This window comes from Zootoca vivipara, chromosome 5 (assembly GCF_965207765.1).
Source record: "Zootoca vivipara chromosome 5, rZooViv2.hap1.1, whole genome shotgun sequence".
Classification (NCBI taxonomy): Eukaryota; Metazoa; Chordata; class Lepidosauria; order Squamata; family Lacertidae; genus Zootoca; species Zootoca vivipara.
Window position 1 is genome coordinate 64,718,975 of NC_142588.1, and position 26,141 is coordinate 64,745,115.

Sequence of the window (26,141 nt, forward strand, 5' to 3'; positions counted from 1 at the left end):
TTCCCAGGAGTGGTGTGAGAGCTAAAGGGTAGGCACTGAGGGTAGGCACAGTAGTGAAGAAAGGCATTCTGCACATGCTCAAAAAGTTTATTTCTTTTCCCAAGGCTGAGCTCTAGAACAGGCATGGTGGACTGAAGGCATCTGCCAGTGGTCCACCAATGAACCAGTGGTCAATTTATGATTGACCAACTAGGGCTGGTTGCTGGAACTCATGCAAAGAATGGATTTGCTTCATCTGGAAAGATACTTCTTATGTTCCTAAGCAGGAGTGACACTCCCATCGCTTAACACAATGAGCGATCTTTAATTTTGAAGCAATCCTGAACATGTATGGACTCTTGTTTTGCAAATTTGAAAACACAGTGGCTGGGCCCACTGGTATTGTGGCAGAGAATAAGCAAAATGATGCCCAGGGCATGGCCTGAGGGCACATGATGCAATAACGTTGGTGAAGCTAAAGAGGCCAGAGTCTGCCTGGATAGGAGACAGTCTGGAAGCACCATATAAGCTGCCTTGAATAGCATAACACATGATAGGCAAGGTATAAATGTAATAATTAACAATTATATTCAAGGAAAACACAGACCACGCAAAAATCAAAATAATATCTCAGCTGTTCTCAAGTTAAAAAGAAAACCTGTTTCTGTTCTGAATAGGGTTAAACCATAGGCTGGTAAACCTAGGAATGTTCATAACTGTTGGATGCACACTTTAAATGGGACATGAATTGCCCAGCTTTCCCCCAATCAGAAATAGTCATCACAAGTTCATGCAGTGGGAAAGGGGGATTATGCCTGCTGCTGCAAAATTTCTTTCACACCAGCACTGTTTATGGGGCAGGGCTAGTGGGTGTAGTGGTTAAGAGCGGTATACTCATAATCTGGGGAACTGGGTTCGCGTCTCTGCTCCTCCACATGCAGCTGCTGGGTGACCTTGGGCTAGTCACACTTCTTTGAAGTCTCTCAGCCCCACTCACCTCACAGAGTGTTTGTTGTGGGGGAGGAGGGGAAAGGAGATTGTTAGCCACTTTGAGAATCCTTCGGATAGTGATAAAGCGGGATATCAAATCCAAACTCCTCCTCCTCCTCCTCCTCATTCTCCTCCTCCTCCTCCTCCTCCTCCTCCTCCTCCTCCTCCTCCTCTTCTTCTTCTTCTTCTTCTTCTTCTTCTTCTTCTTCTTCTTCTTCTTCTTCTTCTTCTTCTTCTTCTTCTTCTTCTTCTTCTTCTTCTCCTGTTTCCTCTTGTGCAGGCATTCATATGTGAAAAGTATATGCATGATTCGCCCCAGTTCCTCAGTGCTTCAGAAGGGGGTGAAAGGAAATTAGTAATGAGGCAAATTCTACCAACATGTGAATGTATCCTCATGTGTGTATGAGATCCTAAAGATCTCAACTATATGAAGCTGTACCAAGTGTTGAGTTCTCAGGTTATATGCACACACATGTGTGAACCAGTTCCCATGGAAGTTCTACTGTACTTCTATTTCATATGTATAATGTATGGAGAAGACACAAAAGAAGCTTGAAATATCCCTGTTCCATTGTTCTGGAGGAATAGATTGTGAATGTTGGGCACTTTGCTCTCTGCACCATCTGGACAAACTACAGTTGCCAGCCTTTTTAAGTTCATGTGCACATTTTGATTTTTGAGTGAGTACTGTGAGTTCCACCCTTTTTGGTCACATCTCTCCCCTCCCCCAACACCCCCCCCAGACAGTCAGAAAGCACACCTGCACTTAAACAAAAAAAGGATCTAGGTAAAGTCATATGCAATATAATTAACTGGAATCTTGAAAAGCACATAGGAACTGAAAGGGGAAGTGGGAACGAGAGTTCTTATTCTAAATCCCTCCTTCAACTCTATGTACTTTTCAAGAGAGAACAAGGAACACCTCGTGACCAAGGGTTCAGTAAATGGAAGGCTTAGAGGTTTCATGGGCACCAGGGAAAGATTTCAGGGGCATCACGCACCCATGGGTATCACATTGGTGATCCCCACATTAAGCACCTACATTAAATTAAGAATATTTTGATTTTTTTTTAAAAAAAGTGTTTAATAACGCCTCTTTTATTTTGAAAGTCAAGCAGTCACTTAGCACTGTTACTAGTTAGTGAAGGTGGTCAAATAGTAAATAACAGCCACGCCCTTCTTCTGCCCTGCAGCAGAGAGTGGATAAGGAGGGATGTCACCAGCTAGGGAGCCCCCTAGAACCCTTGGCAACACCTCCTGCTCTTGGGGGTGGGTGGGAATGGAATGTGCCAAAACAAAAAAACCCACAAAACTCCCCAGGGTAGCTAACTCCTCTCTCTCTCTCTCTCTCTCTCTCTCTCTCTCTCTCTCTCTCTCTCTCTCTCTCTCTCATGCTTTCTAGATAACAGCAGAAAACCTTAAGAGTCAGCACAAGCAGCTGCCTCTGTCCATTTGCCCACCTTCCTTCTCTGGGCATTACATCACACAGACATCCAGTCTGTCAGTATTTTGCAGGAGGGATTCTAGTGTATACTGGTAATTTAGGTTTGCACAATTTAAGTGATTAAACTGCTCTGTCACCCTATTGCAACAAACCCACCTTTTTTTTTAAAAAAAAAAAGTCTTTTTGCGGCCAGGAAAGTGACATGGGAATGGAATGAAAAGTGTGGGGTGAACAAATGGGTAACAGGTAATGCAAACATGGTGCAAGTAAATCAGGATAAATGTTTATTGTCCTATAGCATCCCTGCAACCATGGTCTAGCTTTGTGCAAACAAATCTGGATGGATACTCAGGGGCGCTGATCATGGAAGAAGCAGTCACCTGAACTTCATCTGCCCACCTGTGCTCTCCTGCTGGGTGGCACATCAGTGGAGAGTGAGCCCAGTGAAAACCCAATCCCTCACCAACATGCTGTTCAGAGAGAGAGGGTGAGTGAGCAGGCAGTCCCTGCCTCCTTTTTTGCCCCCTATTTCCTCTGCATAACTGGGCCCCCATCCTTTCTATTGCTCTTCTGTAAGAGCCTAATTTCAGAGGGAGGGAGAGAGGAGGGAGGGAACCAAAGGCAGTGGCAACCATTCCCTGCCCAGTGCTTAATGCCGAGAAGGGTGCGAGGTTGTGCAAGGAGGAGCAGCCACTGGGATTTGACTAGCTGAGCTGAATCCCCGCTGCAACCTTCTCCTCCAAAAGAGAGCGCGAACTCAGGTGAGCAAGTGAGAGGATGAAGTGGCTGCTTCGTAGCCAACCTTCCGCGCTGCACCAACCCGAGACAGCAGGCAGGTAGGTAGGTAGGTGCGCAGCAGGAAGAGGTGGCTGCGCACACCTTCCCTCGGGGCAGCCAGTGATCCTCCTGGCTGCAACATCCAGAGAAGGCAGAAGAGGTTAAAGCCCCCAACTCAGAGGCTATTCCTGCGGAATGAAAGTGGCAGCGTTCAGAAAGCGTGCTTTTCTTCGCCGTAGTTTGCGCGCGCCCAACCTCCTTCCAGCCGCGTCTCTTTTCCCGCCGCCCCGCCCCTCCTCCTCCTCATGAATATTCACGTATCTCCTCCCAGTGACGTTGCAGCAGTCCCGCGGTGAAAGCCGGAGAGCTGCTTTGGTCCTGGCAGTAAATCCTGCGAATGACTGAGCAGTAGCCGTCATCATCCTCTAGCAGACGCCGCGGCGCGCGCGCGGCTGCTCCAGCTTCTCGCTTCCCTTTCCCTCCGCTGCCACAGCCCAGCGACACAAGCGGTCTGAGGGAGCGCGCGGCGCAGCCCTGAGCCTCCTCCGCCTCGACGAAGGGAGACGGCTGTGGCAGCAGCTGCGATAAAAGCCGAGGAAGAGCAGAAGAAAGCGCGTCCTGCTCCACCGGGTTGCCGAGAGGATGAGACAGTGCTGGGAGTGGGCGCTGCTCCTGTGCGGGGTCGGCAGTCTCCTCGCCGCCAAAGGTAAGTGAAGTTTTCCTCCCTCATCGCCTCTCCTTCCCTGCGAAGGCAGGCTGCGCGCAGGTGTGAGGGGCGCCGCCTCGTCGGCTTGGCGCAAGCGCTTCCTTCCCGGGGCAATTCCGAGGGCGCAGGCGGCAGCGTTTGTTGTGTCTGGCGGGCTTGTTGCGCTTGGCGAGGCTCTGGTGGCACGCAGGGGGAGTTTCTTTCGCTTGGGCTGCCGTTGGCTTTGGTGCGGGAGAGGGAAGCGGGGAAGCTTCGTTGGCTGCACCTGGAAACAGCAGGTGCAGACGGGGACGCTTGCTCGCCTCGGAGAGAGGGGGTGGGTGGGAGGCGGCGAGGAAAAGGGACTCCCTCACCGTTATGCATCCTTGAGGGAAAGAAGAGCCGGGGAAAGTTTGAGGCGTCGTGAGGGGAAGGGCGAGGGGAAGCCGCTGCCGGAGTTGGGGGGAATTGGGCAGGCGTGCTGGGAAGGTGAAGCGCCTCGCACACATCGCTCTCCGGAGACGGGCGCTCTGACCCTGGCGGGGCTTAAACAGATTGCTTGGCTGAGCGAAAGGCAGCCAGTGGCTGCAAATGAGGAGGCGAAACTGGGGCGGAATGTTTATTCGCCTTATGGAGCTCCAATCTAGAAAAGAGTCTGTTTTGCGTGGAGCTCTGGCCAAAAGGGCTTATTTGAAGGGGAAATTCGAATCGGTAGGGAAGATCGGTTGTGTGTACCGTCGTACACACTGAAACTTGGTATTTCGGTTCTTGCATCAGCAAAGTTGAAGACACCAAAACATTGACGTAGCCTGCCTAACATAGAAAATACTCGTTTTTCATTTTAGCTGGGGTAGCCCACTTGGCCCTGGAGTTCCCATGCATTCCACTTTGCAATGCTCCTCCTTGAAACACATTTAAGACTTTTCACCCTTGATATGATGTCGCTTCAATGGAAAGCAATGTTGTCAGAGAAAAAGGAAAACTTGGCAGGGAAAATAATAATAGTCTCTGTAGCATTAAACTACTTAGATAACCCCAGGTGGCTTTTGGTATTCCCTCTATGATGAAACATGTTATTCATAGATTTATTTTGATAGTATGCATTAGTAATTTCTGTTTTTAACCCAACTACTTTTGCTGGTGACATCTGTGGTTCACCTTGGCTCTCAAAAAGTAAATGATTTCCCCCTTCTCTATCTTGCCTTTCTGCTGTGAATCTTTCTGTTATCTTAACTATTCAGTGTTATGCAGAAGTAGTGATAACTTTACTAAGCACTGCTTTGAAAATGCCACGGTTTCTTATAGAAGTAAATACCGGTACCATAGTTATGATTTGAAAGTTTGTTCATTGCTCTTTGTGTATGCCTAGGACAAAACATTAACATTAATTCACATGAACTTGGAGGATTATGTTCTGAGAACCAGCAGAAATATAGATTATTTGAGCACAAGGCACAGAGGTCATCAGCTCAATTACTATAATCTTTGTGTTTTGCATGCAGTTTGATTGCAATATAGATTGCAAGCAATGGACAGAAATAGAGCAGCTGGCAGTTGTCCCTCTATTTATCTCCTTTAAAATAACCACCATATGATTTCCTTCTGGCAAACGTGAGTTTTGTTTGTAGGTGTTTGAGGAGTGTTATTCTATAAAGACTGGTGCATATGAATAGTGTCAAAGTTACAAATTCTACTTTACCACTGGGGGGCTGCAAAGTGCATTGTTAGACTTCTACAATTTTACATGATGTTTAGTGCTTGATATAAGAAGACTTTTTAATGACCATTATAGAGACATAAAAAGATGTCAACAAGGTATTATGCTTTCATTCCTGGTGAGGTATTTATATATGGAGAATCGCTGCAGTTGCCACCAGTTACTTTCCCATTGTGATTTTGTTTTCATTTGTGCAAATATGTGTGAAAATTTCAAGTTTTGGTTTCTTTATGAAGAGCAGCTGTAGACCATCAGATGAAAGGTACTACGATTGCAAAGAATGCTTGATATGTTTAATTGATTGCCCCCCTCCCAAAATGATATGTTTGGGGTCATGTATGTAAAGTGAGTTGCTTGGTAGCTTGAAGGAGGATGTTGTCTCCTTTGAGGTCTTTGTACACAGCTGATGTACTGTTTGGTTTACTTAGCAAGAGAGAGCTGCAAGTCAGCCCACCTCTTGTTATTTCTTATTTCTTGTTATTTCCTGCTGAAAAACAGAGGCTTCAGTGTCAAAGAAGACGTAAGTAACTGAGCAACTCACATGCTCACTACCTATACTGGCTAATGAAGAGAACTATCACTCTTTGGTTTGTTCTGTGTATGAACAAACACATCTCTATCTGCTGTGGTTCTGGGATGGTACCAGTTGCTACAAAGGTGCTCTGCTCCACTGCCATTCTGAGGATATCCTCTCAGCACCTAGCCTGCTAAAGTTTTGCGCTTTGTGATTCTGTCAGGATGATGCAGGGAGCAAACAGTAGCATGAACTGGCTATAGTTCCCAATTGTAGTTTGACTTACCCTCTTTATCTGTAAAGTATAAGAACTCTAGATGTATGAAAATACATACTCTATACCTGGATCCTTTTGCTTGGAGACATCACAAGCATGTTTGCTTGCTCATTCTGTGGCCTTGGAAAGAGCAGTAATACCTTTCCAAAAAACAACTCTGTGTCTACAAGTAAATTTTGGTATAGGGTTCAGTTCTGAATTTTATGACATGGGTTATATTAATTTTAGTTATTGTGAATCATGCTTTGAATCTTTGTTGTCTGGTGCCCTAGAACCTTTTTTGGCGAAGGGCAGATCAGATAACAGCTGCAACCAAAAGGGAGCCAGTATAACTTTGACATATTGAGATATATTCACATTTCTGTCTGTATAATCAGATACATTTATTACAAATATTTTATTTGCCACCACCAATGTACTTGGCACTTCTCTGAGTAATACAGACAAAAATACACCTCCCTCCTTCAATGAAGTTGCAGTCTATGTATCAATAAACTAGAATATGTCTACCGGCATCTTGCTTCTTCCTTATGCTTCACAATAAATTTGTATGCAGGGCACTTCACTGACATTAGAGTAAATTGTTCACAGTTGAAAAATGTTCTGCTGAAGACCACCAGTCTAAAGTTGCTATGGTAGATGTTGCTAGTTGTCGCCATTAGATGAGGCCAATAAACTGGCTTTACCAAGACTTTTGTGCTCTGCTTTAATGTGACAAGTCATATTGTTTGTAGATATTTAGCTTAACGCAGGCCTACTTCATCGCAGGATACTTCAAGAAGCCCTGATACTCTTATGATATAGGTTAGTGGGTGTTTTGGATATAATATCCTTAAAATAATAAGGAAATAAGAAAAGAGCAAAGCTTGAGGAGCTTAAAGCTTATTGCCTGGTTCATGAATGAATGTCTGTTTAATCCAGGGAATGTCATAGGAACCAGACCACTGACTGTCTATATTAGGAGGTAGTCTAGTTTTGAGAACATAGGAAACTGTCTCATATCTAGTCAGCCCACCTGATTCATCTAGCTCAGTAATGTTTACACACTGGCTGGCAGCCACTCTACAGAGTCACAGGTTCAAGGACCGTCCCCAGTTCTAGCTGGAGATGCCAGTGGTTGATCCTGGGAACTGCGGCATTCAAAGCAGATCCACCACCACTGAGCCATGGCTCTTCAGTATTACTGAAAATATACTTAAAGTTGCTACAGTGTTTGGATTTCTTGAAAGTTGAGTTGCTGTACATCGTGGGCTTGCGGTCATTGGCTATTTTTATATAAGACATTCTTACAGCAGCTCTTTTTGTATGGTAGATATGTGACCTTGCACTATGAATCTTTCCCCCTGCTTTGTAAGCTATGCAAAAAGAAAACTCCTGACGGGAGTTACTCAGCACTAGAGAACATCTGATATGAAGTGTCAGTCCCTAAGGCAGCTTACAATATTTTATATCAGATACTGAAGAAAATACTTAGATTTGCTAAATCCTCATTTCAGTCTCTTTAAACTGCAACTTTGCCCTTGCCCTCTTTCTCAAAGTGTGTAATTCAAGGTCTCTTGAACAGTAACCTCAATTTTGCCTTACTTGCCTCAAAGAGATCCCCTCTTACTTTTAAGAGGATTATGTTAAGAAAATATATAATTTTAGCTAGCCCAGTGCAGGGGTGATAAGACATAGCTACCCTTAATAGCAAATTGTCATTAATGCTACTTAATAAGATATCTGTGAGGAAAATGGGGAAAAAATTAGTAGCAAACTGATTTGAACTGCAACTTGTTTCTTCATCTGGTAAAATAATTGGCTAAACTGTGAAATATTAATACAGCCTAAGGTTATACAAGTTTAAAGTAAGTAGTACCTTTTAAAATAATGAGATTTGATGTAGATGAAAATCAACTATATGTATTTCTCCCCACCAACACCACACAGATAGATTATGATGTGTCTGTTTCTAATGAAATGTTAAAAATATATACCTAATCTTTCCCGAAGCTACTTGGTCAGGCTGACAGAGAATCCACACTGATGTCCTAAATACTGATCCCTTCTTGTGCTCATAAATGTATTTCTTGCTGTGCTTTTTTAAAATCTCAAGGTAAATCTGATTTCCCCAATGTTTATAAAGCAATTTGGATCTATTGCTCAAGAGTAGCTTTAGATAATATGTTGTAGGTGCGGGTTCTAAACTGGAGTAACGGGCACTCCAGATCAGTGGGAAAACCTCTTCAGTTGAGCTATGGAAGATGGGAATGTTAACAGATCATCATACTGGGACTGAACCTATTTCACCTGAACTACGAGAGTGGTGTCTCTTTGTGCCCAACACAACTTGCAGTGAAATTTTCATTTAGTGCACCATGCACACATGTCCTATGGTAGCTTAGTTGTGATTCAGCTTGTGCTTGTGGTGGAGCAGTGATGTAGCTCCAGCACAGTTCTGTTCAAACAAGCCATGTCAACTTGTGAATTGAATTCTTACTGGAATGATGGCTATGTGAAAGTATGGGTTACAGGTAGGTAGCCGTGTTGGTCTGAGTCGAAACAAAATAAAAAAATTCCTTCAGTAGCATCTTAAAGACCAACTAAGTTTTTATTTTGGTATGAGCTTTCGTGTGCATGCACACGAAAGCTCATACCAAAATAAAAACTTAGTTGGTCTTTAAGGTGCTACTGAAGGAATTTTTTTATTTTGAAAATATGGGTGTTATTAGAAATGTGAAAAGCAGAAAGAACACAACAAATCATAGAGGATTCTAGAAGTGTAAAAGGGGTGGCTGAATCTGTAAGCACTAATAAATGTATACAGACTGTAGGGTGAGAAATACCACTCTTGAGGAGAGATAATGGAGACTTTCTGATATTTAAAGAGTCTAGCAAGAGCATCCTTTCCCGACTACCTGATGTTGAAGTGCAACTGCTCAAACTAGCCAGAACAGTCAATACTGGTAATCAGGGAAGACTATGAGTTGTATTCCAGGGATATCTGGAAGGCCGTGCTTGGGGAAGGCTGTGCTACAGGATTTAAACCAAATAATATTTGTGAACTGTTTCATTCTTCTTGCTTTGTCTCCCTCTTTAAATAACAATAATGCTTATATCTTGCTTCTTCTCATGAGTAGCTAACAACATACAAAATATAACAGTAAACAACAATTAAAGGTAAAGCATTAAAGCAAAATAAAAACATCACCTTAAAATACCATTAAATAATACACCACAATAAGCAATGCAGTTTTGCAAAATCATCTATGCTATATCCCGAAGGCCTGCAGCAATAGGTAACTTTTAAGCTGTTGTCTGAATAAACAGAAAACGGCAGCAGTAGAATCTGCAGTGGGAAATGGTTCCCCAAATGGACTGCTGCTGCTGCTGCACTCTGATATTATGTCATGGATGTTAGGGAAGTTTAAAAATAATCCAAATAGAAATACTACAAAATTTGTGTTCGTTTGTTTTTAAGAATTTGCTGTATGGTGCCACAGTATGCTGTTGAACCTACAGCAGAGTCTGCACATTGCAATGCTTTCAGATGAAATATAAATCACTCCATCTCAGTTTTCTTATTATCACCTGTTACCTTGATACTTTTTGATCTTGGAGAAGCATTTGTATTAATATAAAACCAGAGCCATGAGCCAGAAGCATTCTGAGTTGATGGTCTTCCTCCTGGCAAGTCATACACTATGACTTGCGTAATCTTGTTTTCAGACATCATCTGTTGCAGTACTGGTATAATGTGAGTGTTCAGTCTGCATTGGTTGGAAACTACAATTACATAGTGTTGGATCCAGACTTTCCTCTTGGCCAGTGGCAGAATTTCCTGAGAGGAAGTTCAGCATCACTTCCCACAATGTCCTAGAGGTTTGTTGGGTGCTATATTGAGAAATGGAATTAGCAAAACATCATTTCTGTCCTCCCAGCCAATATGCTGTAGGTGGGGCTTTCCTTGAAGACGACAATTCAGAATGTTGAAAGAAGTGCAGAAGGCAACTAGACTACTGACTGGTTTGGCCGGAAGAATTCATATTACACTGCTTCTGAGAGAATTGTATTTTCTACCTATCCTATTCCAAATTCAAGGTCTTGTCTTTGACATACAAAACCTGTGCCTCCATGGAGAGGGAGGCGTCGAAGGTTACACCCAGACTCTTGAGATGGGAGTTGGCCCCCCAACCCCATGTCGTCCCGACCCAGCCAGAGGACCTCTGTCTTCGAAGGATTTAGCTTCAACCGGCTCCCACGTAGCCATCCAGCCACAGCTTCCAAGCACTTGGTCAGTGTGTCCAGGGCCGAGGCAGGGTGGCCGTCCATCAACAGATAAATCTGGGTGTCATCAGCATATTGATGACAACCAGCCCAAAACTCCGGACAATCTGGGCAAGGGGGCGCATAAAGATACTCAAAAGCATTGGGGAAAGGATTGCGCCTTGCGGGACTCCACACACCAAGGAGTGCCACGGCGACAACTCCCTCCGTAGCGCCACCTTCTGTTCCCGACCTGAGATAAAGGAATGCAGCCATTGTTGGACTGTGCCCTGAATCCCCACGTCGGCAAGGCGGTGGTCTGAAAGTTCGTGATCGACCATATCGAAGGCTGCTGACAAATGTAAAAGAATCAGCAGTCCCGACCCACCTCGATCCAGCTGTCTATGGAGATCATCTGTTAACGCGACCAGAGCCGTCCTGGTCCCATGACCAGGGCGAAAGCCAGACTGAAATGGATCTAGAGCCTAAACATGACTGCTAATAACAACCTGACAGTTTTATGCACGCTGGTCGTGTGCTGATCAATGCACATTTGACAAATGATTTTAGGTGTATAAATAATGAAAAATAATATGTGCAGTTGCTCTTAGCAGGCACACAATGGTTGTTCTAATTATAAAATGTACTGGAAACAAGCTCTGAAAACGTGTTGGAAGAAGTACCACTGTATGTTGTGTCAGCAGGACTGTACAATGTACTCTAGTTAAATGAAATGGTGACTTCAAAATATAGATAGGTAGAACAAGTTAAGATGGCTTGCAGAAAAGGTTGATTTACTGTCCTCAGCTAAGCTTTTCAAAAATACTGCCAAAGTTAAATATAGTGTAGAAGGCACTGATATTTATGAGGCAGCTGAATAGCAATCTTATTTAGAGTAAGGCTTTTAAAAGAAGACAAAGTTAACATATCCTAGCAACTGAAATTGAATAGTAACTTATCTACCATAGTTATTCATTCAAGAAATAAATAAATTGTAAAGGTCTTTGTTAACTTTGCCCAGTTCTTTCACTGTTAGCTAAAATGGAAAAGATTCTCTATACTGCTTTGACATACTCTGGGCTGTTTATAGCTGTCTGTATTGTCTAAATGGTCCATGGAAACTAGTGAAGAGAAGGCTGAATATGAAAGCTTTAGTAGAGAAAGGAATATGCGGTTCTATGCTTGAAGTGTTCCTTTTTAAATTAAAAATTCAACATAATAAAGACAACAATGTAATTGAAATTCCCATTACGGATAGGAATTATTAAGATGAACTAAAATACCTTAATTTAAACAAAAGAGGTGTGTGGCTGTAATAGCTATTCACATTATGAAACAGTTGCCCAGTAGCTTCTAGAAATATAACCTTAACCCATAATATTATTTACATTCTGCTGTGTGTGTGTGTGTGTGTGTGTGTGTGAGAGAGAGAGAGAGAGAGAGAGAGAGAGAGAGAGAGAGAGAGAGAACACAGAAGCTTATATCCAATGCTTCCCCCTGCACCCTCAAAATCTGTTCCAGATGACTGAGGGACCTTCTAGTGCAGAAGTTGGGGGCTGGAGGGGAGATTCTACCAGTGAATCTACTGTTGGCTCAGTTAGAGACTTACAAATGTTTTAACTTGGTTGAGTTGGATATTATCTATATGAAACCAAAAGTCTTCTAGAGTTCTGCAGAACCATTGTTTGCTAATGTAACTTTTTGCAGAGTGGGAATAGAAAGTATGCATCTGTGTTATATGTAGTAAATCCAATTTGCTTTTTAATAGAAAGTATGCATCTGCATTATATGTAGTAAGACCAATCGACAGATAGATAGATAGATGGATGGATTAGATTAGAGATATATATTGCTGGAAATTCTTATGACTTTTCATAAAGAAGACAGTGTGTGTTGCCCCATCCTCATTTTAATTTTTGTACTGGATTAGTTCTGCCAGCCAAAAAAAAGTTCATACGGTTTTCACAAAAGGCAGCTTTACAAAAAACTTGGTCCCCAAAGCAGCAGAATACAGCTGCAACATCTCTCAATAGCAGCTAAACACATGGTGTGAGCTACCTGTACAATGAAACATGTGAATGACCTGGGCCCTGAATGTTTTAAGGAACACCTTGCTCTGTGTTTATATGTGTAATGTATATATGCATTTAGACCCCACCTTTGTAGTGGTGATACAGCACTAGAAAGTGGCTAACAACAATTAAAACCAGTCATAAAATATAATAACATTCTATGAAATAATGATACATGTACCCTCATGTCACAAAATTATAAAATAAAAAGGAATGCAAAGGAATATGCAAAATATTTTAATTGAGGAAAAATGGACCATACAGAATGTGTATTTATGCTAGCATGTCACCAAACAATCATGTATTCTTGATCAAAATCTTATATTGGCTTACAAAATTGAAATAAACCAGTACCCTAGATATACCTTGAATATGACCTTGCTTACAATAGATGAATGAATGCCTGTGTTCATCTTGTTTTATCATTTGAAAAGGATGAATTGTGACCAGATGGTTAATATAATTTTAACAACAAGGACTGCAGACCAGGAAAGGCTAAACATATTTGGATGAATTTGAATCAGCAGGATTTGATGAAATTCACTCCAAGGGTGCTAAATCTCCAAACAATTATTTTATCCAGGAAGTCATGGATAACAGATGAGATCCTTAGATGGTTGTAGAGGAAAACATGATGCCCCTTTGTTCAGAAACAGTAAAGAGAAGCATCCCTGATTATTTAACATATTGTTGGCAAAACACTTGTATCGTCTTCTAATATTTTTACTGTTTAACTTTTGAATGGCGTATACTGCCTTGTTGCATTTTTATGGACGTGCAGTTATAAATATTTAAATAAGTAAATAAATGTGTGGGCACCCAGAATGTCTAAATAGTAAACCAGCAAGGGCTGCTTCTTTTGAAAAGTTGGTTAAACAGAATTTACCCACTAGCCACAAATAACAAAACAATACACAGCCAGCCAGTCATTTTCAAGAAGTTAGTAGGCTCCTATTTGTAATGAACATTTTAGGAGGCCCAGTTTGGAGGTGGTCATTTCAGGAATAAAGGGTAGAATCAAATCCATCCTCCTGTCCTGTGAAGTGCTGCTGCTCTAGGCTAAGAAGTCATGTCTGGTAAGTAGAGAGAGAGCTCAACACAAGCATCTTTTTGAAGTTCCCACTAGCTATAGTTAGTTTATTTATATAACACATTTTCCACAAATACATTGTGCTCAGAGCAGTTCACAGAAGGCAATTTAAGTTCACTAGAGTGAGTTCTAAGAGCAGGTAGTGGGTAAATCCCCTGTTCAACGCAACAAGGAAGCAGTTTCAGATCCTGGCATTGTTGTTACTATGTATTAGATTTCTATCCTGCCCTTCCTCCCGAAACTATTTAAACATTTTTTTAAAAAAACACCAAATATTTTCACAACTACTTTCAATGTTGCCTTAAACTATGTATTTCAACCTCCAAATGTGTGGGTGAACAGCAATTTTTTTCTAAATTCTACTTATACATTAATAATGAGGGAGAAAGAGGCCTTTCATCAGAGAGGACATTCTGTAAGTGAGCATCACAATACCTGGTCACAGGTCAGTGCCAGCTGGGCACCACCACCAACAGGACCTCACCTGCCAGTAGTAAAACCTGAAATGGTTGATGTTGGGGTGGGGGCAGTCACTACTTTAGGTACTTGGACCCAAAGTCATTTGCAGCTGTGCATGTTAGTACTAACACATTTAGTTCACTGGCAGCAAGTTGCAGCACTTCCAAGATGAACGATTCGTTGGGCTGCCTACTCTCTAGCCCAGGGTCTCCAAACTAAGGCCCGGGAGCCGGATGCAGCCCAATCACCTTCTAAATCCGGCCCGCGGATGGTCCAGGAATCAGCATGTTTTTACATGAGTAAAATGTGTCCTTTTATTTAAAATGCATCTCTGCGTTATTTGTGGGGCATAGGAATTCGTTCATTCCCCCCCAAATATAGTCCGGCCCCCCACAAGGTCTGAGGGACAGTAGACCGGCCCCCTGCTGAAAAAGTTTGCCGACCCCTGCTCTAGCCTAACAGCTGCTTCCAGACCACCTTCCACAGTAGGTCAGTAGACCAGGCTATCCTGGTCCAGAAGTGGTTTGGGCTGGCTAAGCAGCCTAAGCCAGGCATAAGTGCTCAGAGGCCACTTGGGACTCCAGTGGCAGAATGAGGATTCCCAGCTATGAACTTGTTCTATCAGGGAGGCTGCAGTCGCTTCCAGAACAGGTCATCCAAATATTTCCCAGGCAGGGAAACCACTACCCACAGCACCTCTGTTAAAAGGATTCAGTTTATTGGTCCTCATCTAGTCCATTGCTGCCTCCAGTCACTTATCCAACACCTTCATAGCTGCTTCTGATTCAATTGGAATTCAGTTAATCATGGTTTTTTTCCAGTGCCTGTAACTCCTTGTGGGCATTGGGGATATCCCAAAATGCAGAGCACTTTAGTCCCATTGACATAAATGGGCCTTAAGTTAATAATTACTATTTTTTTCATTTATTTTGTTGGGAACAACTAAAGCATAACTAGCTTTGTCTGAATCCAAACCATCCAACTGAATTTTTTTTTAGTTGTTTCTTTTTTGCATATGTACAATATTGAAACCAGCATATGCTGCAGTTTCTGGAATCCTGTAAAAATATGTATGAAAACATGAAGGTGATGAGTGAGTATGGGAACAGTGGGGAAGGAACCAGACAACTAGTTAAACCGAAAAATTATGCAATGATTGTGGGAGCAGTGGGAGCACAGTAGGTAAGAGGTTTGCCATATCAGAGATTATTCGATTGGAGCTGTTCCATGTTGTAAACTTCCTACTGAGTCTTGGCCAGATCACTTCAATACCTATTTGCAGAAACAATCATGTTTGATTCATGTTGTGTAATCAAATAATTGAGATAGTTTGTACACATCTCTATAGATTCTACTATATCCTCAAATATGTGGACTTTTTACACTCACCTTTTCAATAATTCACCTCAATAAATCCCAAGATTCTTTTAAAACTCCTGGCACAAAATCTGATGTACATCTCAGGTTTATTGAAAGCAGTATACTTAAGCATGCTAACTCTGTATTTGGATTTTGACCCCAAACTTGAAAGACTTTGAGAGAAAAAGTAGGGGCTAGTAAACACGATATATTTGTGCATGCTACAGCTTGGTGGATTCTAGTCTTTTACTTGGCCTGCTGCTCAGAGCAGATGAGAGATCAAGGAAAAGCAACAGGTTTGCAGTCATCAGTCCTCTTCCATCAGGGTGTCAAGGGCAATAAAGCTCACCCATCAAGGCAACCAAGGGCCATTCAGTCCTGAATCCAGATTGGAATGTGCCCAGATTTCTTCCAAGTGTGATTATAACTGAACAGCATCTTCCCTAAAAAGGAAATACTTATGTCCAGAGTGATTTTTTAAAAATTACTAGCCCCTCTAAGTGTAGCTGGTGCCACTCCTTCCCAAAGAGTTAGTCACACAGTCTGGTTAAACAAACACCCAGTCAACTGCTGCTAGCTCACTCAAATCAGACACGATGGGTAAGGGTCAATGGAGCATGTAGTTTACTGAATGGCCACAAGCACCCTGCCTGCATCACTAGGCCTTAGAAGCCGAAACTGATCTCATAATACTATACCAGATAATGTACAACTCATTCAGACCTGCCAAAGAAATGGCACCCGAGTTTCTATTGAGACGAGCAGCTTAAAGTGTCTTTCAGAATTGTCACAGCAGCCTTCTAAGGACACAGCATCCTGTTAAGCAGGCTAGATATTAACAAGCCCTATACCACTCAAAATAGCTTTTCTGGATGTCTCCTTTAAGATGAAAGTAGCTCTATTTTATTTACAATAAAAACCTTAACATAATCATTCTATATACAAACCACCACACCAGAAGAAAAGACAGACAGACAGAAACTCTGGCTCTTTCTGGCCTGTTCTTATAGTCAGCATGACCTTGACAGAAAGAGATGACAGAACCAGTTTGAACTGGCTGTTCAGCTTCTCTGAAGGACTAACCAAAACCTCAGGAACCTTCTGCTTGTTTCTAGGCAGAATAGAATCTTGCTTGTCAGCTGGAAACTTCCAGTTTGTATCACACAGAGAAGCTTCCAGAACCTTCTTGAATTGATTAGAATTGAAAAAAACTCTACAAATTAGATCAATACTTTCTGTACCAAAAATAAATGTATACCTAACATTGCAGAACATTTTTTTTGTCTGCACATTTGTTCATGTACTCAAAAAGAATTTTAAGTATTTGACAATGCCTTCCTTTTTCAGAAGCCATGTTGACTTTCCTCAGCTTAGGTTTTGTTTGCTCTCGTTCTCTTTCCATGTTTGTGCCCAGCAATTCTTTCACTTCATTAAAACAGACTATATTTTCCTAGCAATATTTCTGGACAAGCAGATTATTTCTGCTGAGATGGTCTTCGTGCTCCCTGCTGCAAAGCAAAAACATACACAGTGGGTCATGCTCAGCAGCTAATCTTATTCCTTTAACTCTTATGTATGATCTGCATAATGTTTAAGTTCTACAGCTCACATGAAAGATTCACTGGGTACAATTCAGTTTCTAGTGCTTTGGGGAAGCAAAAAAAAAGAAAAATAATTGAAAATGAGTCAAGCTACTGATTTCTTAAAACTGGTGTCCTCCCTACAGTTAATTAAGTTGTCTTTGTTTTTAAGATTTAACATAAGATACATAATGCTTTTTTCCCTAGAAAAATATGTACTGGTACTCACCATGAAATTGTTACACTAAGTGTCACACTTTTTAATAACAACAAAAAGAGGTGCTGGTGCTACATATCATTGAGTAGTCCCTGAAAAAAAGCACTGGTTATACACCTGGTAGATTCCCTCCCTCCCTCTCACTATTCTCTCTTGTGGTCTCATTTATAGAAAGCAGAATCCTGCCCAATCCTGTGAAGTAGAATTACAATAGCTATTTGTAAATTTCACCTGCTTTTCACCAGTGTGGTGTAATTGGTTGGCCCAGTGTGGAGAGTGCTGGTGTTTACTGAGTTCTTGCACATAGATGTAAAGCTAAATCATAGTTTGTTTGGTTTAATTCTAGGCTATGTTTGTATGTCTGAACCTGGCTAGGCTCACTAACCAAAGCTTGTTTGATGTCAATGAACCAGAATCTGAAACCATGGTTTTGTTTGTGAATTGCAGTTTGTGCTACATGTGCTTTGTCACTATGTTCAAGTTTGGTAGTCTCGTTTAATCCTGGTTCTCTGTGTCACCCTGCCCTTGTTTCCTGCTGGGCTACAAGGACATGAGAAAATATATCAAATGAAACTGTTCATGTGACTGTTGTTGACGTTTTCAAAGCAACATACTCTTTTCCTCACCTACCTCTTCACTAAAAAGTCATTCTCCAGTTTGGCTGCTTAGCGTTGCAGCAAGCTATGCAAATAATATGTTTCAGAAGTATCATAGTATTATTATTATTATTATTATTATTATTATTATTATTATTATTTTACCAATTACCTAACAATGGATACATGTTAAAATCACACTTCTGCTCTTATCAAGCTATACTAACTGTTCAACAGATGCAGTTGTACTTAAAAGCCTCCACAAATATTGCCACCACATCCACCACCTCACTCACTCCCCGCTAAGCTCTGTTTCTGCAGCAATCTATTCACACAAACACAACAAATTTGTGTTCAGAATCCTGTGGCTCTTGGAAATAAGAATCTGGATTTGCACTGCTCTTGGTATAATTTTACTTTAGAGTTTCTGCTTTGCATACAGTTACATGGATACTAATGTTCTTCCTTGCCGAATACCCTTGTCCTGCTTGCCCACGGAAAGTCCTGGAGTGGATTAGTCTGTACTTGCCCCAATGTCCCATGGCTTTCTGAAATTCTGATGTGGATCAGGGCAGTCTCGAGCAGGTCGCGTGCCCTGATGCTGGGGGGGGGGAATCACTCCGGCGCCCCCACCCTCGCAGGACGCAGCATGGTTTCCGCACGGTGCCCTGCCTACCAGCTCGGCGCCCTGGCGCACCGCGCCACCGGGGGGCTACCTAGAGCCGGCCCTGATGTGGATGAAGAAATGGGTCTGCTATAAATACTATGCCAAGCTATTGATAGTACCCTGTTTCTCCGAAAATAAGACGTAGCCATTAAATAAGACGGAGCAGGATTTTTAAGTATTCAAGGAATATAAGCCATACCCCAAAAATAAGACATAGTGATAGGTGCGGCAGCAATGCCGGCCGCGGCAGGAGGAGGAGGAAAAAATAAGACACCCCCTGAAAATAAACCATAGTGGGGGTTTTTTGAGGAAAAATAAATATAAGACGGTGTCTTATTTTCAGAGAACAGGTAGCTGTTTTTCTGTTTGTTTAGCACTAAAGTTTTAGTATGGAAAAATACCAATGGAAAAAGTGGCTGCTGCAGGAAGAATTCTTATTCAGGAGGGCTAGAAGGAAATGTTTAACAAAGAGGGCTAAGCAAAGGCAAAATATGTGATCTGAAGAGGAAACAAAAAAAACCTCAAAGAGGACTAATGGAGGAAGGGAGAGATGCTTTATAGAGAAGGTGCTTATTATGTGTGGTGACCTGAATTTGCAAAGAGGTTATCTTTGGGGGCAATTGTAGGTTAATCAAAACAAAAGTAACCATCATGAATCACACCAATTAAGTTTCCTGCCTTAGAGTTGTTGCAGTCACATAGGCATCTTAATCAACTGGATCATATATAAAAGGTCTCTCTGTGTACTTGGCAGAAGTTGATGATTATTGGAGGGAAACCAGCAGTCTCGAGGGAAAATTAATGGCAGAATTAAAGGTGTCTAGTGCATTAGATGTGGCACTGGATTCAGAGGGCTAGTTAGGCTTCCACATACATGGCTCATGATGCATACCGCTTCAGGGATATTTTCTTCTGCAGCAGCCATTCTTGGGAGGATATTTGGTGAGCACTACCACAGCTTCCCTTTATGATTGAAAATTCTTCAATACAATAAAATATCAAAAAAATTAAAAATGACAGGGGTTTCTCAGCAGTGGGTCTCCATCAAATGCTTGCTCTGTTGTGGTGTATCTGTCTCCCTCATTACCGACTTTCTCTCTCTCTCTCTCTCTCTCTCTCTCTCTCTCTCTCTCTCTCTCTCTATATATATATATATATCCCTGTTTACCCAGGCATTTAATGGCTGAAAGATACTGGTAATGGTAATCTTGAAATTAGTAATTGTGAGCTTTATGGTTGATTTAGGTGTCTTTAGATGGTTTTCAGTTGTTTTAAAAATATTTTTTTTTATTTTAAATTGTATTGTAATAACATTTTCATGTTTGTCACCCTTGGTGCCTTTTAGATGAAGGGCAGGATAGAAACATAATTATTTATTCATTCAATTAATGATGATGATGATGACCTGTGTTGGATTTTTTTCATTGTGGTGATGATTTTTGGACAACTGTATATAGAAGCAGAGTGTATCTCTGTGGCACTGAATGTTATTTTCATGTCTGATATGCAATATTTATTTACAGTTGCTCAACTTTTCATGAAGCTAGACCTGAAGAATTGGGTTTAGACTTGCTTTCAGTATTGGCTTGTCTGATTGGATCATTAAGGCTGCTGCTTAATTACAGTATCAGTTGCATGAATCTGGATGTGAAGCTTAGTGTAGTCTTTCAGGATGATGGATGGGAATTGATCCAGTCTTGACAACTTGGTGAGATAATGAGACTTTAGTGACATTCAATATTAACTGATTGCTTAATCAACAAAGCTTTGCATATGAGTGACTTTTTTTTAAGGCAGGTGCTGAGAAATCATGTTAATCATAGCAGGACTGCTTACATCAAATGCAGGCAGAAATATACTGAGGGGTTTTTTTTTGGAGGGGGGAGCTTTCAAAGACTTTACTCAAATGCCATGCAACTAATTACTTGGGGCAAAGTTTCATCCCTGTTCTGCCATAGCTGCCAAGTTATCCCTTTTTTAAAGGGATTTTCCCTTATGCTGAATAGGCTTCCTCGCGAGAAAAGGGAAAACTTGGCAGCTATGTGTTCTGCTCATCTGCCACCTCCTACTTTCTACAACTGTTGACCCCATCATTGGCATGAAAAGTGAATGGTGAATTCTGCATGTGCAGTGAAGCTTCTGATATTTCAATTCATACACCTCTTCCTCTAAATAGCAGTTCACTGTGCTGCTTTACAGACTTGTGAAATTTTGGGGAATTCTAAATAGAATCATAGAACTGTAAACTGGAAGGGACACCGAGAGTAATCTACTCCAACCCCCTGCAATGCAGAAATATCAACTAGAACATACATGACAGTTGGCTGTATCCAACCTCTGCTTAAAAACTTCCAAGGAAAGAGAGTCCACCACATCTCATGGGAGTCTATTCAACTGTCACAACTGTTTAGGCGAAATCTCCTTTTTTGTAACTTAAATCCATTGGTTCTGGTTCTAGCTTCCAGAGCAGTAGAAAACAGGCTTGCTGCATTCTCCCCATGTGACAGCCCTCTAGTTAATTGAAAATGGTTATCATATCTCCTTGCACTCTTCTCTTTACCAGGCTAAACATACCCATTTTGCATCTTGCAACATTAAGTAAACTTGAAACAGCCAGGAAGCTTTTTAACCAATGCATCAGCAGCTGTAATTTGTAAGAGCTAGGCATTTCTTATGGACGTAATTGATGTAGTAGAAGGGAAGTGCAGTATAATTCTGATTTTAAATTAGATTCTGTATCATACTCTAGTAAATTAATGTAATCTGTTATGATTTATGCCGCATTATTGTTTCAAACAGGTATCCACTGGATTCCTTCAGTTTATTCAATACAGCCCAAGGATGAAGCCACTGTTTCTCTGATGCTAAAGCAATATCATGGATAAGCAGCTACTTTGCTCTGCCCCAGAAGTTTTCGGTCAGTGGAGTGAAGCAGCCAAGCCAAGCTTTAGCATGTCATGTGAACTTAGGATCATGGTTAAGGTTTCTTCTCTTCAAAGAAAATTTGTAGCCAAAGTTAAAGGTTAAAGGTTAAGGAGGAGAGACCAGGTTCATAAAATATGCTAATCCAAATCTTAGGTTAACTGCTGTCCTGCTCTAAAAAGCTGAGGACCAAAGTAGGTGCAAGCTCTCCACTGGAAGGCAGCATTTTCATGTGGCTATGGTAAGCCGTATTATGCCTTGCCCAGGCAGGCACATTATGTGACCCATGAGAGCAACAAATCACCCCTTTCGGTAATTTAATTTATCAAGGTTAAGTGCAAGCTTGTGTTGTGTGTGTTCTATACATATAGAGAGTGGGTGGCGCTGGGGTCTAAACCACTGAGCCTCTTGGGCTTGCTGATCAGAAGGTCAGTGTTTCGAATCTGTGCAATGCAGTGAGCTCCCGTTGCTTTGTCCTAGGTTTCTGCCAACCTAGCAGTTCAAAAGCACACCAGTGCAAGTAGATAACTAGGTACCACTGCAGCAGGAAAGTACACAGTTTATGTGCACTCTGGCTTACATCCTGGTGTTCTGGTGTCTTCTAGGTTGTCGGAAGCTGGGACAGAGCAACAGGAGCTCACCCCATTGTGCGGATTCGAACCGCTGACCTGATCGGCAAGAGTGCAACTAGAGAGGCAATTTTCACCAGCCCTTCCTTCCCCTGGTGTCTCTTCAAAAGTTATTGTTTAGGAATGGGGAATCCCCTGGAACAGTAGGGGATTATGGTACTGGAGGCTGCACTGAAACAACTCTGCATTTCCCCAACAGAACCCTCTGCTGGATCTGAGTCTTTCTCTGAATACAAGGTTCTAAAAAGATAGGAAATACTCCATTCAATTAATATCATAATGTTTATTGTGGTATTTAATATATAAGATAATGTCTTAAAATTTAAATAATGGCTTTAATGTTTCCTTAGGCACATGTTAGATGCTTTTCTAAATGACTTCTATATTTCCCCCTGCATGTCCCCCCCCCTTTACTCCCAGTACTTATTATTTCTGAGTAATGAAAGATTTAACAGAGGTGAAAAGATTAATGTCCCTGTAAGGAATTTTATTAGCAGTCATATGATGGCAAAATGTCCTCTTCATAATGTTATCCCTGCCTAAAGAGTTGAGTTAATGTTGAGTGTCCACTCATTAGGTTTTATTTAAAAAAAGTTATAAATCATATTAACCGTAATCTGAGATTTCTGTGAAGCTACTGCGAAACAGAATAGCTGTTCTTGTCCTTCAATAGTCATTCAACCCCATTATTCATACTATATTTTTTGCTCCATTGATTTCACCAAGATATGTGATTTTTTAACCAGCTGCAACAGGACTGTTTTAATTTTTTTTAATTATCAAATGTAAAGCAGGAAGAGAGATTTGCAAAGCAGGTCATCTGGCACTAGTGGATGTTCAAATTACCTAGCCCAATGTCAACCATTATGTCAGCCATTTAGTCCCATTCTCTACACACACACACACACACACACACACACACACACACACACACACACAACTACGGAAAACTGAATACAGTATGCCAATCAGGAGGAAACAATGTGTCCATTGACTGATAGGCATCTCTGATACCTAAGCCTCTAGTATTGATTACTAATACTGTACAGTATTGTTTCTCTTATGGGTACCAGAGTACATTTTATTTTCTGTAGCATCTCCCAAATAGTATCTACAAGATGAATGATGAAAATAAGCCGCGCTGAACACAATAGAGACTTACAAGAAGAAATTGCACTGTAAAGCAGAGTTTGAGGGTTGTGGGAACTGGGGAATAATACTATTACTTCTCTTGGATGAGGGGAAATAAGCAAGGATTTAGAATGCATTCTATGTTTTTAATATAGAGCTATCGTGAGGTTTGCTCTTGGATTAGGTGCCTAGAAATACATGAAGCAAACTTGTTAAATTCAATTAGGTCTTGCATGATGATTCCTTATCAATAGTATAGAAGTATTTAGGTCTTCAAATTTTTTGTACTATTTCGCTTTTATTCAAAGTGTTCTGAAGATGAGGAGTTCAGACACAAATTCCTGTTTATTATGGTATTGAGACAGTGATAGTTGTATTCCGTACTGTATAGGGAAATGTCTGAATATATATGTACATAGTTTAGAACAAGCATCATGGAAGTTTTACCACTTGGCATCCTTTTCAAAAACACTTTAACTGCATTTAATAGCTCATTTAAATGTTCAAGGAAGGTATGGACTAAGTGCTATTACTTTGGGTTTTTCCTACAGCTTAATGGAACACCAGACATTAATGAAATGTCAATGACTCTTCCTGCCAGTTCAGTTTTCTGGTTCTATCTAATTAGAATTAAATGCTTTGGGAGGTTAGGCAGACTAAATAAAAGAACAAAGAGTCCATTCTCCCAAACTATGCTCTTGCATTTGCCAAATCAATTTTAATTAGCATCATAAAGATGTCCAGGTTGTTTTTTTGAAGTACAGTTTTGATTTTTCTTCCTTTCAGTAGAGTAAGATGTTATGCTGCATTTTTCTTTTGTAATGCAGCATCTCTTGGTTGATTAGTTTCAAATACAAACCCTCCCTTCCCAAAAACAACACCCTTTCTCTGTGGAAATCAGTTTCTGTTCAGTACATCTTTTTGATAAACAATTAAATTTTAATTTATTCTAAGGCTTTAGAATAATTTTTAATAAAAGAAGTCCCTGTGTATAGTTTTGTTCATTTTGGAACAGTAGCTTTGAGTTTTCAACATCAAGTTATGCATTGTCCTTCTGTTATCAACTTTAGTGCTCAGCTTTATATTTTTTTGTATTCTGAATAATTTATCATTTGACACACATTCTTTTCTAAACCTCACACTTTCTCCTTAGCCTCTTCCTTCCTTCCTTCCTCCCTCCCTCCCCCCCTTCCTTCCTTCCTTCCTTCCCTCCCCCACCCACCCCCAGATGCTAGAAGGTATTAATTGTTTAAGTCTTTCTTTATAGGAACAAACTCTCACCTTTTTTTCTTTTTACCTTTTCTAATTTTTTGAAAGGTAAGATTCTCCAGTTGAACAAATACCCTTAACAAGAATACATCATAGCTTATGTAAGAGTTTGTTTCATCTCTCTTTGTTTAAATCATCACACAGTCAATCACTCTGATTACCTTACCTGGAATCTGCTTAATACAGAGAAATACTCACATGACACGAGAGGTTTATCTTCCCTTCTGCAACATGACTGCATCATACTTCCACTCTTTAGGGGAGTGCTGCTTTTCAGAACTCCAGCTACAGTAGTCTGGAACAGAAGCCTTGTAGTACGGTAGTGACCACAAGTGTGTGTGTGTGTTGCTGGGTGTCAATTCCAAACTGATAGCAAACTTTGGAAGTGGAATCACATGGGAACATGCACACAGTTGTGACCACAGCTACAAGACTTCTCTTCCAACTGATAACAGTCTTGGATGCTTTAGTAGTGCCTGTTGGGGTGAGTTACATCTAAGTGAGTTACATCTGTTGCATTTTGTATTCCTGTTACTAAAAATCTGTTTTGGTGTTTGCTGCACTAGATACACAAACCTTTGCATTTCTGTTTCTAGTGTACCATTAGAAATGCAGAAGACTATTGGATATATTTCTCTGCGTTACTGAGCCAACTTCAAAATCTGTTGGGCGTTGGCAATTCTGACAAAGTCTGTCAGTTGCCTATATTGTCTCTTGAAGTAACAGAGACAAGACATAATTAAAAGCAGAATAATATAATGTATGCTTTGCCATTTTGTATTTCTTCAGCACTACACATTTACTTGTCAGTCAGAAATTCACAAAATAAAGCTGACAAGATTAATAAGTGATAATCCTAAATGTTTGTCTCTTGCTGCTTGCAATAGCATACAAATCTGTGAACTCCAATGTTTATCTAAAATGACCCAGTAGCTTTTCAATTTGGTTGTGGTTTTGGAGAGAACATGTTCTTATTTTAGAGTGGTGTTTTTCTGTCATTCATTCCTGTTAATGCTTGAAGTCTGAAAGAGATAATTTGCTATTTGTCACAGACTTGTTCACTATAATTAGTTGAGTCCAATTGACAGATCGTAACCATGGTAGACAGGCAAATGCATAACAGGAGGCTAACAATCAATTTGCAAGGTGCCCAATAGGGCTGGCCCAAAGTGACATGAAGTAATTCATTCCCGTTTCACCCACCTTAAAATTTCCTAATTTTTTTACAACTGTTGAAATAGAGCCCTAAAAGAATGGCTGCTGAAATGCAAAAAATGTATTTGCCACTCACTGGTTGGGCACTGGTTTGGTTTTTATGTGGATTACCCAGTACCTATTTGCACCATTAAAATAATAGGAATACAAGCGGGATCTGCCACAGAAAGTGGGTGCTCCTGTTCAGGGTTCCAGGCAGTCATGCCCTCTTACACAATATTCCATAATATTCCCTTTCATATCAGAGTTTTCCTCCCCACCCCCTGACAACAGTCATTCGGCATTCCATCACCACTGGCTTTAGAGC

At 41.1% G+C, this 26,141-nt stretch overlaps 1 protein-coding gene across 1 annotated transcript in view; it reads left to right on the forward strand.

The window, feature by feature from the left end:
• The first annotated feature begins 3,528 nt into the window (after nucleotides 1–3,528).
• CLSTN2 (calsyntenin 2) overlaps nucleotides 3,529–26,141 on the forward strand; it is a 337,675-nt gene continuing 315,062 nt past the window's right edge. Inside the window, exon 1 of the mRNA XM_035132736.3 lies at nucleotides 3,529–3,896. Within this exon, the coding sequence (XP_034988627.3) occupies nucleotides 3,833–3,896 (64 nt within the window). The 5' untranslated portion in view covers nucleotides 3,529–3,832. The remainder of the gene's footprint in view (nucleotides 3,897–26,141) is intronic.